Below are 19,621 nucleotides of genomic sequence, written 5' to 3' on the forward strand. Positions count from 1 at the left end.
TATTTAAATACATGTAGAAGTGTTTAGACAGTGACCCCATGTAAACATAAAAATTTACTGACAATTGCAGATTTCATACTCGCTTTCCTCGCTACATTTGGGTAGCTATTTGTATGCACTGGTGGTTAAAACATACAAGATTCGGGAAATTTGTCAACATCGAAATAAATGTTATCCACGGTGAATAAATTAGGCCCCTAAAACCCGAGTTTTTGAAAATATGATCAACGAAGATCGCATATGACGTCACTTTCCACGTGATTACCTAACTTATTAACTAGGCTTTTTTGAAATCGGGGCTGAGATTTAAGTCCGTATTGTGGTTAATTATCGCAATATTTCGGCGAAAGAACTATTAGAAATTAAACATTATAAGCATAAGGAAGACAGAATACATATAATTCTGTATACTTTGAAAACATAAGATGTGTGACTTAAAAATGATACTCAAACAAAACAAAATTGAGGATATATGATCTGTTTTTATATTCCCATGAAGCAGGACTTATTCAAAAACTACGTGAGAAGGAAAAAAAATTCACTTCCTTTGACCTTCAATTCTATATTTAAATATATTGACGACGTATTATCTATTAACAATGATAATTTTCATTCATCTGTCTATTCGTTATATCCCAGTGAACTCGAAATAAAAGACACCACAAAGTCGTTCACTTCTGCTTCATATTTAGATCTATATCATATTGATTGCTTGCTGTTGCCCAGTATTCATTGGTGGAAGAGAGAACCCAGATACAATTTACCTGGGAAGAGACCACCGACCTTCCGAGAGTAAACTGGAAATTTCAAACTTTTTCACTTACTGGGATTCGAACCCGCGCCGCGCGACCATAGGTGAGAGGCCGTGTGAACTTGAGCGCGATGCTCTAACCACTCGGCCACGGAGGACCTCATTACATTGAAATTAGATATTAACGGCAAACTGACAACTCCACTTTATGACAAACGGGATGATTTCAGCTTCTCCATCATCAACTTCCCATATTCCGTCATCACCTGCATATGGTGTTTATATCTCTCAACTGATTCGATACGCACGAGCTTTTTCTGTGTGTGGTCGAGGCAGTCTACTGACATACAAGTTGATGGTACAGGGATTTCAACAGTCTCGTTTAAAGTCAGCATTTTGCAAATTCTATGGTCGTTATAACGATCTAATTTGCCAATATAACCTATCATTGGGTCAAATGCTGTATGATGTGTTTCATACCGATTGTTAGGTCTTTCTTGGCGAACATTGATTCTGTCTACGTAACGAACAGTGATCAATCTCATAACTCCTAAAAGCAATATAAAATAGATAGTTGGGCAAACACGGACCCCTGACACACCAGACGTGGCATCAGGTGTCTAGGAGGAGTAAGTATCCCCTGTCGACCGGTCACACCCGCCGTGAGCCCTATATCCTAATCAGATAAACGGAGTTATCCGTAGTTAAAATGAGTGTGCCAAGAATAAGTCCTCAACCATCATCCCATGGCTAATTATAACATGTGTCTGGGTGTGAAGGGAAGTCACTTAACGCCCAGAAATATGTGTCTAGTTCACTTAACCTTGTGTTTTACTCTAAAGAAATTATCCTTGGTTGTTGTACTTACCATTTATGTAAATGAAAGATCTCATAATCCTTAGGCTATAAAGAGTACAAAATATGGTGTAAGCAAACACAGACCCCTGGAGATACCATATCGGGGATCAGGTGCGCAGGAGAAGTAACCATCCCTTGTTGACCGGACACACTCGTAAAATGATTTCAGCTTCAGAATAAGATTTTTAAAAATATACTCTCCATTTTAAAATATATTGATACAGACTATTGTTTGAAGAAACCGGTTTTCTCAGCCCCGCAGCTTTGTTATTTGATGAAGAACAGAATACATATTGTTGGTTGATTTTACAGTCCCTATAATAGGAAGATCCCCAAGTATCAAAAATATAACTCAGACAATGACAAATAATATTTCAAGACGTTTAAACTGGACAGCCGGACGGATTTGACCTTTCATTGTCCCATGCGTTTACTATTGATGGGAGTTTAATTACAGTACCCGCAACGTTATTCTTGACATGATAAACGATAGAACACGATACACGCACGATAGGATAGGATACACGCACGATACGATAGGATACACGGTAAACCTGATAAACGCAAAACCTGATAAACGATCTTCACGATAGACCTGATAAACGCAAAACACGATAAACGATCTTCACGATAAACGGAAAACCTGATAGAAATGTTGTAAATTTAGAAACAATTTAGACAGAACGAAAGTTTGATACGTACAAAATAATTTCATTATGTTGATAATAATATTGAAGGATTTCAATACTTAATATATACCTAAAGCATATAATGTAATTATCCACGGTTGTACGTTTATTTTTTTATTTTTTTTTAAATTCTATTTATGTTTTCTTTAACGTCATTACAGCTAAAATCCGGAAGCTAAACTATATACGGTATTGAATTCAATATTTGATATCTATATGAATTTTCTCAGCCAATGATTCTAAAACGTATATTGTCACCTTGAATGTTTAATATATGAATCATAAATGGAGTGATTGATTTTTATCTTGCTTAACGTCACCATGACTGGTGAAGAGCTTTTAAATTTAGGCTTATGCTCGGCAATTACGGCCATTGAGCAGTGAGGGTTTTTTAGCGTGCCACACCTACTGTGACACGGGGCGTCTGTTTTTAAGGTCATCTCCGAGGACCCGTGGTATTCACACTTGATACCGAGTGTTTAGCAATTAAACAGGGAATTAACAAAATGGAATATAATGTAGTGATATCATGCTTCAATAGCTCTCTTATTCTGTTGTCTATTATCTTGGATATCAAATAAAACTAAGTAATATTTTGTGTGTAACGAGGAGGTGGGTTATTTTGCATCAAGCTCTGAGTTCACCGCTCTTTCAACAACTACAATTATTTTCATAATGACCGCTTTAAATTCAATCCACTGCACTACACCATATGCTCATATGTTAGATATTTCTACACTATGAGTGATAATTGATAGTCATAAGTAATTGGAACATATTCATATGAATTGATATTTGTTAACAAAAAATAAATAAACTATTAAAAACATATACGAAACCCGGCTTGATTTAAAGTCCCAATTTAGAAACGCTTTAAATTAAATGTTTGTGTTTAGCATGTAAAAAAATTCAAATAATCATCAAAACCGGCATACATTTCCAGTATCTACACGTACGACTATTGGTATATGTGTACATGTACAAATAAAAAAAAACAACGATGACAGCTGAATCGTGCCCAATTGAGCAGAACTTTGGGAGATGCAATATACCCTTGCACTCTTTTAAAACTTAATCTTCTAAATGTGTGAAATACAATGCCCCTGAGAATGTTTACTGTCAAAACACGGGTGATACACAAAATCAGATAGATAAGAACGCGCACAAGTTCAGTAGTTGATATATAAGTTGAATACAGGTGAACAAAATCGGAAGAAAAAGAACCATTATTAAAATATATGTAATAAACAATGTAATTTACTGATTTTTCCTTTCAGATCGGAACTTTCCATTTCTCTGTTAGTGTTAATTACAAATAATTGTTTCTAGACAAGGAACTGTTTATGAACTCCAGATGAAGGAGCTTTCAGTTTTATTGTCTTCGGTTTGCTCGGCAAACCACTGCCTACTTTCCAGACAGAATGACATTGCGATAAATTTTCACCCTCTCTGGACAGACATATAGCTCTTTTTCTGCTTTAAAATCAACAGCTTTATGTTCTCCTTCAAATATACTGTCTTTCCTCGATTCCTAAAAATAGCTTCTTTAACAAAACGAATAAAGCTTTCGGAAAGTATCGTACTTTTTCATTAGATTTAATATACGATCCCGATAGTTTCCGAAGCTACACGATAAACGATTTTCACGATAAACGGAAAACCTGATACACGCATAATACGATACACGATAGACCTGATAAACGTAAAACACGATACAAAACGGAAAACCTGATACACGATAGGATAGGATACACGCACGATACGATAGGATACACGCACGATAGAACACGATAGGAATGTCAAGAATAACGTTGCGGGTACTGTATTTTAGCATCAAATTGATATTTCATAGGATCTATATTAAGACAATTTCACTTTCACTTTGATTTACCTATGGACTACAAATGTTCACACTGCCAGAAGTATATATCTAAAGTTTTATTACTGTAGATGAAAAGAAAAGAATATCACACCACGGAGACTATTTATTAGTGTATTTTCACAGATCACTTTATATTAAGGGGCGAGATCAAAAGATAGATGTCGGATAAAAATCTACATTCAAATAGTTATGGGGAGGGGGTAAAATCTGACATCCGACATCGACTACACTTTAGTGAAAAAAGAAAAAAGACAAGCGACTGTTAAAAACTACATAATAATATTACATTTTAATGAATATTTAATAGTTTTAATGTACACCTTCACTTCTGAATTAACAGTAGTAAAGGTATATAGAGTGTTATTTATAATCGTATTTTTGTTCTTGTTAATCGATTATGTTCAACATTCATCATGTTTAGTTTTGAAAGGGGATGTCTTGGTGAGAACTATGTGAATTTAGTTTTTAGTCGGACATTGAACTTTTGATCTCGTCCCTACATTGTTCTATGTACTCACTGATGTTAAAAGTTTAACAATTGTTACATACTAAAATTAAATGCTCTGACATAACTTTTAAAACGACTTAAAAGGTAGATCTATACTCGGCCTTAAATGGACTCAATCATGAAAAAATTGCCTTTACAAGATAAATATATATTCCAGTAATAGATGGACATTGAAAAATATATATGTTGACATGCTATTGTCATTGTTATTGCTTCTCAAAAGTAAGCACCCCATCAACATTAAGGAAAATTCACTCCTACTTCTTTATTTTTCTTAATAATTATTATTTTCCCAAACAAATTGACTGTAATAAGCAACATAGACTATATACCCTTTATTTAATGATATGTAATCATTTATTCTAATAAATTAGAATTAATATATTTTCATAATGTATACTTTTTGAGCCCAAACATGTTAAAAGAAATACTGTAGGAAATACCTTTTGCCATCAATATTGGTCTTTTCCTTAATTTCTATGGACTAAACCTTGAATTAATTGTTTTTATTTTACAGATTTTTATATTAGAATAAGGATTTGAGTAAGAAAATCATATGTTGACGTATTATTTTAGAAACTATCAGCTCTACAAGTACACTCCTCGCCCCCCCCCCCCCCCCCCCCCAATCTGGAAAAATCATACATTATCATACCTTCGTATGACATGTGAAGTTTGAGCATATTTACAACCTTGGATAATAATTTGAACTATGCTAAACTATAACTATTATAAGATACAGGTGGTTTACAATTAAATTTTACATTTTATCTGAAATAAATATTCTAGAGAAGGCTTTGCACAATGTAAATGTAAAACGAAAGTAACAAACTGAATTTTGATGATTTTGCTTATATGATTAATGCATACGTGTAATGTGTGATATATGTTACATATATCCTGAGACAAAGTATGAATCTCTACAGGTCATGAAATCATCTACATGTACATAAATTGGATGTATGCTCATGTACACGTACACCACTTACGCCGGTCTAAGTAGATGCAATCTCAATAAGGAACTAATAGATGCCGCCCCAATAATTTTGAAAAAAGGATAGAGGATGAGGAAAAAAATGACAAATTCATGACGGTCGGTGAAATATACAACAAATTATTTGCAGCTGATCTTTGAAGCTTGCGTCAATATCTGTAACATTGTAGCAGCGAACACAACTACGATATATGTGGTCACTGGAGCAGCAAAATGTGAACTTTTCTTTTTTACACGAGCGTACCATATTCGTTGATGATAATTTGGAACCTATTCTAACCCGGATCCTCACAAAAGAAATATTATCATGATGCTCGTGGAAATCTGAATTGGTCTGACCTCCTCCTTTCCCATCTGTCTCCCCCACTTTCTGATGCCCCACAATTCCATATGTTGAACATTTGGATCATAGTAAACCTTTTACATATACATGAATAGTCAATGTACACTGAATGCCTCACGGACATGTACGATGTAATTGACACACCCTCATCCACCAAAATGTTGTTTGTTCTCTAACCGTTTTTTTAATCATCTCTATCTACCCCTCTTAAAATACCACAAAATCTCAACTTAAAATTTGACTGATAAGAAGATAAGAACACCCAGGAAGGAATTGATATCGGATATTCATATCTCGTATCGCCATCTAAAAATCAAATAGATATCGTTAAAATATTACATTTCGGAAAACGGAAGAGTGGTTCCTCATTTACATTTGATTGTGACGTAGGCCGAGTATAGTCTACTTTAACAATTTCCTAATATGCATTTTCCTGTTGCCATGATCTTTGACTCTTTTCTCTCAAAATAATTTAGAATAATCCTTGTTTCGTATACTGATCATTGGTGTGAGTTCAGAGTACAAAGACACCTCCCTCTATTACAGCTGCAAGAGCCATATTTGTAACAAAGATTTGATGATCCAAATTGAGCACTTGTTATAACATTTAAGACCAACAATCTCAATTTCCTCTGCATAGTCAATTACCTAGAACTATTTAAGAGCGTTTCCGTACTTGTTTTTCTGTCATGTGACAGTTACGTTGAACTTCCTTAATTCTTATTACATTTCACACTCAATACTTTTATACAATGTCTTAAGAATATTAACATAATGAGTTTAATCTATTCGATTTGCCACACTGTAAGGTCTGTTCGTATTTGACGTATGTTTCGTTCTCGTTGTCTTCGTCACGTGAAGATTTGCAGGTTTTGGTTTTATTTTAGGTTTTTCCCGCCGGACCTCCGTTTTCGATAACGGGTATATGGAATCTGGTTTCTCCGAATTGTCCTGCCCGTAATCAATGTTGACATAACAAGCATTGTTAATTTCCTTATTGTCACTATCCCAACACCCAACACTCAATTCCTTGGAGACAACTTTTTCAGACGCAACAGCCACATATTCTCCTACGTCAAAATTTTGCGAGGGAGTTTCGCTAGAAATGTCGTACAGTTGACCGTGCCTATCGTTCTCTGTACCGCTTTTGCATCTGTTGAAGCTCAGCTTATTGTATGGATTGGACAATGTCTGTGTCTTTGCATAGCTAACCCTGTCTAGTGTCTTTTGACCTCCACAGGCGCCACCACAGTTCAGCACCAAATGAGAGTCCCTGATGTTTTCGTAATCATCTGCTTCGAAATCGACATTGGCGTTTTCATGATTTGTTGAGGACTCTGAAAATACACACAATTTCCAAGAACAATTGATTGACATGTTTAATGATTGCAATTTCAAGACAGATATTTTTGGGTATATTTTGTCACGTGTTGAATGTTTGAATCAATTGCCTCGGTAACATTTTGTTTTCATTATTACATATGTAGCTATGACAAATCATTAGAGTTTGGTATGGAACTATTTAATTGTGTTCCTACTAGAAAGTAAAAAAAGAAATGCAAATTAAACACCTATTCAACATAGAGAAAATTGCGACATATTAAGAAATATTGATGTTTTGAAAAATAGAAGAAAATTATTTCTTTTAGTTTACCAAAATACAATATTCAAACGCTAAGCTTGTGGTTTACATGATATGCTTTTTGTTTAATATATACCGAAATAAATATAATGATGATCGAGGTGTTATTTCGCGTTCAGGAGTAGAGAGAGAGAGAGAGAGAGAGAGAGAGAGAGAGAGAGAGAGAGAGAGAGAGAGAGAGATTACTTGCCTGTAATATGTAGAGTAAGTAATATTCTGCAAATTGATATTGACTTACTTGTAACATTTAGCAGTTTGTTTTTCCTGCAGAAATAAAGATGAACCTAAATTTACGTTTTAATGTCATTCATTGGCGACTATAAGATTAGCATTACATTAGTTTCATGTCAGAAATGAACACAGGATTGTACATTGATAAAGCTTAAATATATTTCACAATCAGATGTTTGTCTACTAAATGTGTTGAGACATACAAGGACATATAATTTTGTTATACACCTTCATTTTCTTTCCTATATAAAACTAATACGATATAGAGCAAACATTTTAACTGTTAAATCAATTTTCACACTCATGGTCTATTGACCGGTCAACAGTTTACAAACTGTTGACCGGGCAATAGTCTGCCTTATTTCCATTGGTTACGCAAGTCACGTGATTCTCGGTCTACTGCTTTGTTTTACGCAATGGTGAGGTTCAGTGATTTAACTGATGATCAAATACAGAATTTATTAGATGAAACACTAAGTTGCAGGAATACGAAAAATGTAATGATTGGTTATTAATTTGGATATTGGGTATGTTTTCTTATAAACTAGTGGATACGTTGATAAACACACGCAATTACACTGCCTTATCAAAAGTTCGAAGTCAACAAACCATGTGCATCTTGTGAAAACAACCTTTCAAAAATGCAGGTGTATAACAAAACAGTTATAAACTGTGTCCTCAGACAACAGCTGTTTTGTTCGACCCGAGAACGGATCTGTTGCCCGAAGCCGTAGGCTGAGTGCAACATATCCGTTCTCGGGTCAAACAAAACAGCTGTTGTCTGAGGACACAGTGAAAAACTGTATAATGTTACAATATAGATGTTACTTTTCTCACTTTTTATATAAATATATCATTCGTTATAAAATTGATAAAGTTTCAACATCATGTGATGGACGTAATATTCCTGTATCATTGTTTTTCTTTTAATGTTCTTTTACCGTGAACAAAGAATATGATTGATTGATTGAATATTGTTTAACGTCCCTCTCGAGAATATTTCACTCACATGGAGACGTCACCACTGCCGGTGAGGGGCTGCAAAATTTCGGCCTATGCTCTGCGCTGAGGGCCTTTGAGCAGGGAGGGATCTTTATCGTGCCACAACTGCTGTGACACGGGACTTCGGTTCTCGCGGTCTCATCCGAAAGACCTCCCAATTTAGTCGCCTTCTACGACAAGCAAGGGGTACTGAGGACCTATTCTAACCCGGATCCCCATGGGAAACAGAGAATATGAGTATTATGTTAACATGGTATGCAATTGATATTTTCATTTCAATGAGAAACACTCAAAATGTTTCACAAATAAGCAATTTAGAATTCATTACAAATATTAGATTTATCTTCAAATCTACATCAAAAATTTGCCCACGCACGGGGTTCAGCCAATTTATGATATAAAGGAAAATAAAGCATACAGTATGTTTACATTTAGAATACTTTTTATCGAGTTACCAATTACTCTATTTCTTGATGCATATAGTACTTACCTTTCCTTTACTAATAATATCCAAAATAAGATGACAAGAGATCCTAAGCTTGTTAGTGATCCGGCTAATACTGCAATCCAAATGTCTGATCTGCTCCGGTCTTCGAAAAGCTTTGTATCATCTATTATATTAATATAAAAAGTCGAGATTGATTTCACCTTTTCTACGAAGAGGTAAATTGACCTTGACATTGCTTCTGATTGATCGATTATATTGATATTTATAATGCTGTTCCGCATACTAATAGATACTGTGCACATTAACGAACACGGGACATATTGTAATCTATTTAGCATGAATTTAGTGAACTTTTACCTTCCGTGATTTGTATTATGAAAAGAGTGAAGAAAGTGATAAATCTCATAAATCATATAACGATTACAAAATTGAAACCAGGGCAAACACGGACCCCTGGAAACACCAGAGGTAGGATCGAGTGCCTAGGAGGAGTAAGGGTCACACCCGCCAAAATGCCTATATCCTGTATCTTGATCAGTTAAGGAGATACTCTACACCGTCATAATGGCTGACTTCCTTTTAAAACATGGATGAAAATATACATATCAGCAATATCTATCTATTCATTAGAAACATTCTCGCCTAGCTGAGTAGCTCAGTAGGTTGGCACGTCGACAAATAAAAGAGAGAAAAAATCACGTCGACTGCTAAACCGTAGATCGCGTGTTCGAGTCCAGCAGGGGTTTTAAATTTTTCTCAGATTGATTTCTACTTTTTTTTTTTACTAAATACAGTAAATTTGAAAGTTTTATATTTCAAAATATTGTTGCCCATATCCTCCACTTTTCATAATATCAAATTTCTGTGGTGTAGCATACCTCCTTTTAAACGGAGTAATCTGTAGTCAAAAATCCTACACATATGTACATGGTGAATGCTATTGGATAACACTTACTTAACATCGTAGTTTCGTTAAAACATCCCCCTGTTGTTTTGTTACAGTGGTTACATTCATTTGACATTTTTCCTCGCACTGTCTTCCATAATAGCCTTCCTTACATGTTTTGCTACATTCCACCCCAAACGATCCTATGCAGACTACACATTTAAAAAGAACATCCAGATAAACTGTTAACACGACAAAATCAATTTTTAGTAGGTAATATGAAATGCCTCTTTCATGATTATCATTTGTAGAGTAATTACAGAATAAATATAAGATATGACATCGTGATCATGTTTATTGATTTTTAACACATGATGTTAAATGAATTGTAATGGCACTTCTGTTCAAACTGTGAGAGTTAGGTATAACTAGATAGATAGATAGATGGATATATATATATATATATATATATATATATATATATATATATATATATATATATATATATAAGTCAGAAAATAAAATCCAATACTCAAACTTTTATCTATAGCGCTTTCGCCCTGCGGGATCGTCAGTAGATTTTTAAACAATGTAAACAAGTTCCATTATGACGTCATCCTCGTGACGTTATGTGGGCAACGTTAAACATAATACAGTCCTGATTGTGACGTCAGAACATTATACAATGTTAATGTTAGGCACTTTTAAAAATACAGACATATTTAAAACAGTTCAGTCTATAAGTTTTAAGCGCCTCTGAATTCCTGTACATTAAAGGAGACATTCTATGTAAAATGTACATGTTAAATAACATGAAGTAAAAATATTAACCGTTTAGTTTCGGCTTAAACACTTTTATGAAATAGTTTTCCTTGGCTTTGCGTAAATGTTCATTTTCCTCTTTTACTTTGCAAAATGGGAAAATATAAAAACTGCCTTCCCCGCACCAATCAAAATGTCCGCTACACGGTGTGCTTCTTATTGTAGGATCTCTGATCTGTTGTTTATGTACACGAACACGGTCAGCCAATTTGGTTCCTGTTTGACCTATATAGTTTTCTCCACATGTAGGGCACGTCATACAATAAAGTAGATTTTTAGATTTACACGTCATAGTTGAATTTACATTGAAGTTCATTCCGTTTTTGAAAGTTATGGAGTGGCCGGTTTGTGTAAATAGGCAAGTACCGCATCGTGGATCCTCGCATTTGAAGACTGCTGGTTTTTCGGGGTTTGATGTAAATTTGGCTTTAGTGAGAATTGTTTTCAAATTTGGTGGTTGACGTCTTCTGTGGAGTATATCCGTGGGCTGAATGAGGTCATTTAATATTTCTGATTGTTGAAGAATAGGGAATAACGGTTTTTTGACTTTTTTCTACCCCGATACCACGAAAAAAGAATTCATTGAATACACACACACACACACACACACACACACACACACACACACACACACACACACATATATATATATATCATACATACACGACACGAGTTATATGCGTGTTCCACGTAACGCGGTGGAACAAATTTGCCCCACCCAAACACGGTGGACCTTTAAAATTGTCGGCACCTTTGAAGTCCTATTTTTTCCGCGCGAGCTAGACATTGAAGTCCACGGAGGATCTCCGTGGATGCCACCGCGCATCTCACCTGTACCTCCGTCGATGCCACCGTGTACCTCCGTGTGATAAAACAAAGAAATAATTTCCGAAATGATTCACCCCAAAGAAACCTTTTCGCTTGGCCAGCATGCATGTCCCCACACCATTACTTATTTAGAAATTAGCTATAAATCATTCAATTCTTGTAATTGTTGTTTAATGATACGTTGGTGTTTTCGGTACATATCCGTATGTAGACTTCCTTGCAGACGTTCACACCTCTCTATGAAACGCCCAAATTCTCGACATCCTGTATATAAACACCTGTGTTATTCCTACCACTCGTCGGTACATTGTTTCACGGCACGTGCAGCACAACTTCACCAAATAAAAGAAGGGTCATGAACAACGACAATCACATGCCAGTAATTTCAATTTGATAAATAGCAGTTCAAAGAAATGTGTACCATAAGCAATAGTTTATTTTTACGTAAAGTTTCCATTGTAATTAGGAATATGTGATTAAGGTCATCTATATACATGTACATGTTTACATTGAAGATGAATTTCATTATGTACTCAACTGTGAAGCAATGTGAGCAAAGAATCAACTTTTTATAACCTAAACAAATAAATATTAAGAATATCTTTACTTTTAAACAAACCTTTAGAAAACTCTGTACTTTCATTAAGAAAATAATAAAATAAAATGTGCTCCCCTACCTATTAATGTCCATCCTTCACATTAATAATAACACGTTTTTTTTATAGTTTTTTTCTTTCTAACTTGATGAATACTTTATTACACGCATGTATTATTTACTAAATGTATATATAACAGCTTTTTGTCTTTATATTTTCGTATACCATTGCACAATGGTGATGAGATCCAATAAATTGAATTGAGTACATGTAGTCTTGAAATATCACAAAGTATAGAGTTGACAACCATTGAAGTAAAAATGCAGACGTTTTCTCGTTTATTCAGTAACTCAGTGACTTGCGCGTCTACTGAATGAAAGTTGTAAAACAAACGTACTAGGTTTTGGTCAGTTATAACATAATACGGGAGTAAAATTCATCTAATCTCCGCTAGCAATGGGTTTTGAGTCAACTGTGCCTTCGTGGACGAATAATCTCGGCTAGCGAAGATGGGGAAAAAAAGCCTAGATAGTCCGCTTGCATTAATGGCCCTGTCACACTACATCACGACCTCACTACGTTCTATAATTTTTTTAGATCGTGGTGAGATCGTAGTGCGAACGGCATGAATTTGTAATTTTGTCTGTCTTCACGATGTTACGGCGTCCTCACTACGCTCTTATCACGACTCCACTACGATTAAACTACGGCCTTGTTACGATTTCACCACGTTCTCACTACGTTCATCAAGTTCTTACTACGCTCCCACTACGTCCATCACGTTCTAACTACGCTCTCACCACGACTCCCACGACTGCAACACGAGTTTCCTACGCTTCTGCCACGATTGTACCACGATCTTACTACGATTCTACCACAATCTTACTACGGTTCTACCACGTTTCCGCGCCGATGTCGCCACGCTTTGCAGCAGGTGAATCAGATCCAGATTCAGTATAAATACAGCTCAGAACCTTCAGGACTGTTGATCCTCCATCCTCAATTCATTCATCAGTTGATCATAATGGCCAAACTGAAGTCTTTCAACAGAAAGCCAAGGTCGTACCCAGCAAGATCTACGCTGCCTTACGATTCTCCTCCTCCTTCGCCTTAGTAACAATATAGCAGCTTGGTCGTTAAGTGTCATATACTGAATATGCATCAACATCTCCATCAATATTTCTTGGTCTGGCCTTTCCATGATTCCAAAGAAGCAATGGTCATATGCAACTTTTGTTCAGTTTTTATACCAGTGTGTGGGGGAGAACAGAACGTGATTCGGTCGTGGCTTGCGCGCAGTGAAATCGTAGTGAGGACGTATTAAGGACGGGATGATCTTGGTAGAAACTTACTACAGTCTTCAACAACATAGTATGGACGTGCCGTGATCGTAGCGGAAGCGTGAATAAAACGTAGTGCAAACGGGATGATCGTAATGAGAACGTAGTGAAAACGGGATGGTCGTATAGAGAGCGTAGTGGAATCGCAGTGCAGTCGGTTTCTTCTGCATCACGATCCCATTACGATGCTACTACGACCATGCCGATCTAAATACGACCTTAGTACGTCCTTACTACGCTTCCACTACGATCAAATTTGACCACGACCGCACTACGTTTGTTTTGAGCATGTTCAAAGTTGCTCCACGACCATCACGACCATAAAGACCTTACTACGTTCTTACTACGACCTTACTACGACGTACCCGATCGCACTACGATCATCAATTTTTACATGGTCGTAGTGCGAACGTGGCCTAGTGTGATGGGGGTATAACATGTATTATGAAGGTGAAATCGAAGAATTATCCAGTAAATCCAATGATGTTGCAGTATACATGTATATAGCATGTATTTATTTTATTTTTGACTGAGAGGGAGAAAGACAGCTAAGCACGTAACATCGTTTTAGAATGGCGGGGGGGGGGGGGGGGGGGGGACTCATTCATTAGTCCTAACCCGGACCAGCCGAAAAATTTAACATGTAAAGAAAACAAAATGGGAAATAAAAAACAATATCAGAATGAAAGGGGATGGATAATTAATCAGAAAGAAATTGTAATTTCAAGATTTATACTGAACGTATAAACTTCCCGTATCTGCATTCATTCATGAATATTATAATCAATGATTACCAGAATGCTCTCTCTCTCTCTCTCTCTCTCTCTCTCTCTCTCTCTCTCTCTCATCTAATACATCTAAAGATTACATTAAAGATTTTAATAATCGATAGCGTATATGAATAAAAGCAAATAATCGTCAAGTCATTTCTGTTTATATTGACATTAGTCTTTTTTCATGAACTAGTTGCATTTGACGCGGGGATTTACATCCTTAAATATTGATTACAAGCACGTAGAATCGGAGAGGGTGTAATCTGAAAACTTGAAAGTTAAGGATTTAGCCTTGTAGCTTGTAGCGACCTACCCAATGCACGATTTAAGAAATTGAAGTCAGAAGGGGGGGGGGTCGAGACAGTTTCAGACTACCCCCAACCACCACCACCACCACCACCACACACACACACACACACATGCTCCCAATTTAAGGTTTTCGTAATCGGACAAAAGCACCATTTTTGTTGTTAGTTTATTTCTTGTCAACAAATTTACACAACTTAACCGGCAACATACCCCTTCTGATACATTGAAAAATATAAGTAATGTTAGCACGGGGCTCTATAAAGTTCTATCTGCAGTTTGGTCATACTTCGTCATTCAATAACTCATACAAAATTTTAAAAAAATGTTTGTCGGGTTAGCGGTACTCTGATGTATGACTATAACAATGACCTGTGTATAACTTGTACATTCCATGCAAATTCGAAGGGTTTTTCGCCTCAGTAGAACAATGGGGGTGAGCTAATCCGTGTATTTGAAATCAACAGAAGTGCTTAGCTTCTTGCGGAAAGTGTGAAATATATTGGGTCGGCGCAAGATACCCGTGATCTTAGACTAGATCTGATATCGCGCCGACCCAATATATTTCATACTTTTCATAAGAAGTCAAAACCCAAACTAGCTAACCATAATTTAGTTATACTGTGACAAAGACACTAGGAATTTGCATGGTATATACTTATTATACAAAAATCATTGCATTATCCAGACACTCCCGATGAACATTTTTTTTTTATGAAAACCTCTATCAAAGTACATCGAACATAAGTCTCGGTCAAATGTAATTAACTCGGGATTTAAAAAATAAATCATTCGATGGTTTGTAATTTTATATTGGATCAAGTTATATTCGTCAAGATGCATATTAACACAATATGATGGAAGTAATTATGTTAAACAGTGCATTTGTCAGAGAGAGAGAGAGAGAGCACATCGGTAATTATTAAATATCCCTATCACATGTTGTACATGCATGTATGATTTTCATTTACAGAATATACTAATTCGCATTCAACACAGGAATTGCCTGCAAGTACACATTATTTAAACATAGAATTTAAGAATATTTTAATGAAGAAAGAAGACTAAAAAGAAAAAAATTCCAAACCAGATTTTCTTAAAAACATAATATATAGTGTTTGGTATCGTTGGAATTGGCACAAAATGCTGAAAAACAATATAAGTATCCGGAGGAAAATATTGACATTTTTTTCTTTTCTTAAAATTCCATCCTTATCTTGATTATTTGGCCTACGGCACATTTTCACATCTCCCGCAAGGCCCGTGGCCAGAACAAAGCTCTTAGCAGCTGTGTGTATTCGCAAATAACACACACCGTGGAACACGGAGGACACGGTGTATCTCCGTGGATTTTCCACCGTGGTCTTTCCACGGTGGGGTGTATAAAACTCGTGTCGTGTACTGTATGTATATATATATATATAAATTGACGATCAGATGGAGTTCAATCACAAAACATTTATTTCTCTACAGGCTGTTTCGTGAGGGGATGGTTTCCCCTCACTCGTCGGGAGAAAAATGACATCTAACGAAAAACATCCGCGTGGCTGAGAATATGTTACACAGAAACATACTGGATAGTTGCTAAGCATGATTACACACAGGATTGAGTAAATAGAAATTTATGGGAATGACGGCAAGTGCTGACAAGTTCTGAACGCTTATTCAATGAAGATTTTTCGGGATGACATATTATAAAGAATTTCTCTAGAATACAGAGGTTGCACTTTTTTGAAATGTTTGAGTATGATGATGTTTTTCCTAAAATTTCCCACTTGATTTTGTAGTCAATATTTTTGTCTTTCAATGTCCATATGAATTTGCTGAGCTCGGTGGTATTCTTTTTCGTGGAATTACGGAATGAATGAGTGTGGTTGGCGTATCTTAATTTGAACTCGGTGTCTGCTAGTCCCACGTAGCTCTCTTCTTGTCCATTATCGGCTCTGACTCTAGCTAAATACACAATTCCGTGGGCGCGACATTCACCGTTGAGCGGGCATTGGTCTTTGTTTCGGCAATTACACCTGTTACATGTATCTCCGGTCTGGCGCACTTGTTTAATTGAAGCGTTATGCGAGTCAATTACATTTTGCATGGATGGCATACAACTGTATGATATTTTAATAGTGTTCGACAGTATACCTGACAAGAGTTCATCTTCATTCATCTGTTTTGATATCGTGGACTTTTATCCCAGCATATCTGAGCAATTACTCCACAATGCTCTCAGTTACGCATCGAAGTTCCATCATATTTCCGATGCGGATAGTCACATCATTATGCACACAAAGAAGTCGTTATTACTATGTCAAAACGAACCGTGGGTCAAGAAAGAAGCCAAAGAAAATCTATTCGATATTACCATGGGCTCATACGATGGCGCTGAGTGTTGTGAATTAGTCGGCATCTACCTGCTGTCAGTGATCAAAGCCGAGTTCGGTAGTCTATTAAACGTAGGACTATACAGAGACGACGGACTAGGCGTTACGAAATGCAGCGCACGAGTCACAGAGAAGATAAAACAACGTCTGTGCAAGATATTTGAGGATCATGGTCTCCGTATCACTATAGATGCCAACAAGAAGGTGGTCAACTATTTGGACGTAACGTTGAACTTACATACAAGTAAACATTCCCCGTATTTGAAACCCGGCAACATTCCGCGTTACGTACACTCCGGCAGTAACCACCCGCCTTCCATACTTAAAGCTATACCATCAGGCATCAATCACCGATTGTCATCAATTTCATCGGACAAAGAGGAATTCGTCAAAGCCACCGGCATATACCAAAAAGCACTTGATGAAAGCGGCTATAAATACAAGCTAACATACGACGAATCAGCCAAAACTAAACAGAACAGCAGAAGAAATCGTTCCCGTAACATCACATGGTTTAACCCCCCATATGATAGTAACGTAAAAACAAACTTGGGTAAACAGTTTCTCAAAATTATAGATGAGTGTTTCCCGATAGGCCATGTTCTACGCCCGATTATCAACAGAAACACTATTAAAATATCATACAGTTGTATGCCATCCATGCAAAATGTAATTGACTCGCATAACGCTTCAATTAAACAAGTGCGCCAGACCGGAGATACATGTAACAGGTGTAATTGCCGAAACAAAGACCAATGCCCGCTCAACGGTGAATGTCGCGCCCACGGAATTGTGTATTTAGCTAGAGTCAGAGCCGATAATGGACAAGAAGAGAGCTACGTGGGACTAGCAGACACCGAGTTCAAATTAAGATACGCCAACCACACTCATTCATTCCGTAATTCCACGAAAAAGAATACCACCGAGCTCAGCAAATTCATATGGACATTGAAAGACAAAAATATTGACTACAAAATCAAGTGGGAAATTTTAGGAAAAACATCATCATACTCAAACATTTCAAAAAAGTGCAACCTCTGTATTCTAGAGAAATTCTTTATAATATGTCATCCCGAAAAATCTTCATTGAATAAGCGTTCAGAACTTGTCAGCACTTGCCGTCATTCCCATAAATTTCTATTTACTCAATCCTGTGTGTAATCATGCTTAGCAACTATCCAGTATGTTTCTGTGTAACATATTCTCAGCCACGCGGATGTTTTTCGTTAGATGTCATTTTTCTCCCGACGAGTGAGGGGAAACCATCCCCTCACGAAACAGCCTGTAGAGAAATAAATGTTATGTGATTGAACTCCATCTGATCGTCAATTTATGTAGCTCCGTGAGGCCACGTCGAGCACTCTAGAAGATTATATCGGAGATTTATCCCAATATATATATATATATATATATATATATATATATATATATATATATATATATATATATATGTCATTTTAGTGCTTTGTATAATTTTTTGTATTTGACCTTGTACGTACCCATGTTGTGGATCCGACACTTTGAACTGGGCCACCGTGTCTATAACAATAAAGTATCAAGAGGCCAGCAGGTCTTATCGGTCACCTGATTATTAGTTTAAAGTATCACTTGACTAGTGTCAAGAGCTATGAAAGCCTGTTCTGTATATCTAAACTAAATTCTAATATTTAGCAACAGTATCAATCAAGATGTGTTCTTAAAACTTAAATGTCCTGAGGGGATTTGATAAAAGGCTTCACCATGACTAATTTGGACCTGTCCTAGAGTCAAAACCGTAGGGTTACAAAATCCTTAATGTTGGTACACACTGCTTTTCCTAAATATGCAGATAGTTTTTATACCCTAAAAGCAAACATAAAGAAGTATTTCAAATGATAAAGACAATAATCACTATGATAATTTTGGCCCCACCCTGGAACCAAAACCGTTACTCCCTGGGATCCTGAAATTTACAATTTTGGTAAAGGTCGACCTACTCTTTCTAGATATATTGATTGATGTTTTCCGCCACACTCAATAATTTTTTAGTTATATGGTGGCACCCAGTTTTTATTGGTGGAAGAGAGAATCCAGATACAATGTACATGGGAAGAGACCACCGACCTTCCGAAAGTAAACTTGGTAACTTTCTCACTTACCGGCGCGAGTGGGATTCGAACCCGCACCGATAGAGGTGAGAGGCCGTGTGTTTTGAGCGCGATGCTCTAACCACTCGGTGACGGAGGCCCTCTTTATATATATATATATATAGATAGATAGATAGATAGATAATATATATGTGATATAATACTAAGCCCAACCTGGGGTCAGAACCTTTCTTACACATTTATGGTTGTAGAGA

The 19,621-nt window shown here is 36.4% G+C and overlaps 2 protein-coding genes across 7 annotated transcripts in view; both read right to left on the minus strand.

Annotated features, from left to right (window-relative positions):
- The window catches only part of LOC130054058 (uncharacterized), a 1,204,346-nt gene that overhangs the window by 537,208 nt on the left and 647,517 nt on the right, over positions 1–19,621 (minus strand). The gene's annotated exons all lie outside the window — the stretch shown is intronic.
- Positions 6,295–19,621, minus strand: part of LOC125667137 (uncharacterized) — a 66,181-nt gene continuing 52,854 nt past the window's right edge. For 4 of the 6 annotated variants that reach the window (XM_056162384.1, XM_056162373.1, XM_056162382.1 and 1 more), the window contains 4 exons: positions 10,304–10,446; positions 9,391–9,511; positions 7,906–7,931; positions 6,295–7,362 (listed from right to left, as the gene is read on the minus strand). In XM_056162384.1, coding sequence (XP_056018359.1) covers positions 6,806–7,362; positions 7,906–7,931; positions 9,391–9,511; positions 10,304–10,370 — 771 coding nt within the window. In that variant the 5' untranslated portion in view covers positions 10,371–10,446 and the 3' untranslated portion in view covers positions 6,295–6,805. The remainder of the gene's footprint in view (positions 7,363–7,905; positions 7,932–9,390; positions 9,512–10,303; positions 10,447–19,621) is intronic. The other 2 variants (XM_056162372.1, XM_056162367.1) reach the window with 1 other exon arrangement.

The sequence above is a fragment of the Ostrea edulis genome, chromosome 1, assembly GCF_947568905.1.
Source record: "Ostrea edulis chromosome 1, xbOstEdul1.1, whole genome shotgun sequence".
In the NCBI taxonomy this organism is placed as follows: domain Eukaryota; kingdom Metazoa; phylum Mollusca; class Bivalvia; order Ostreida; family Ostreidae; genus Ostrea; species Ostrea edulis.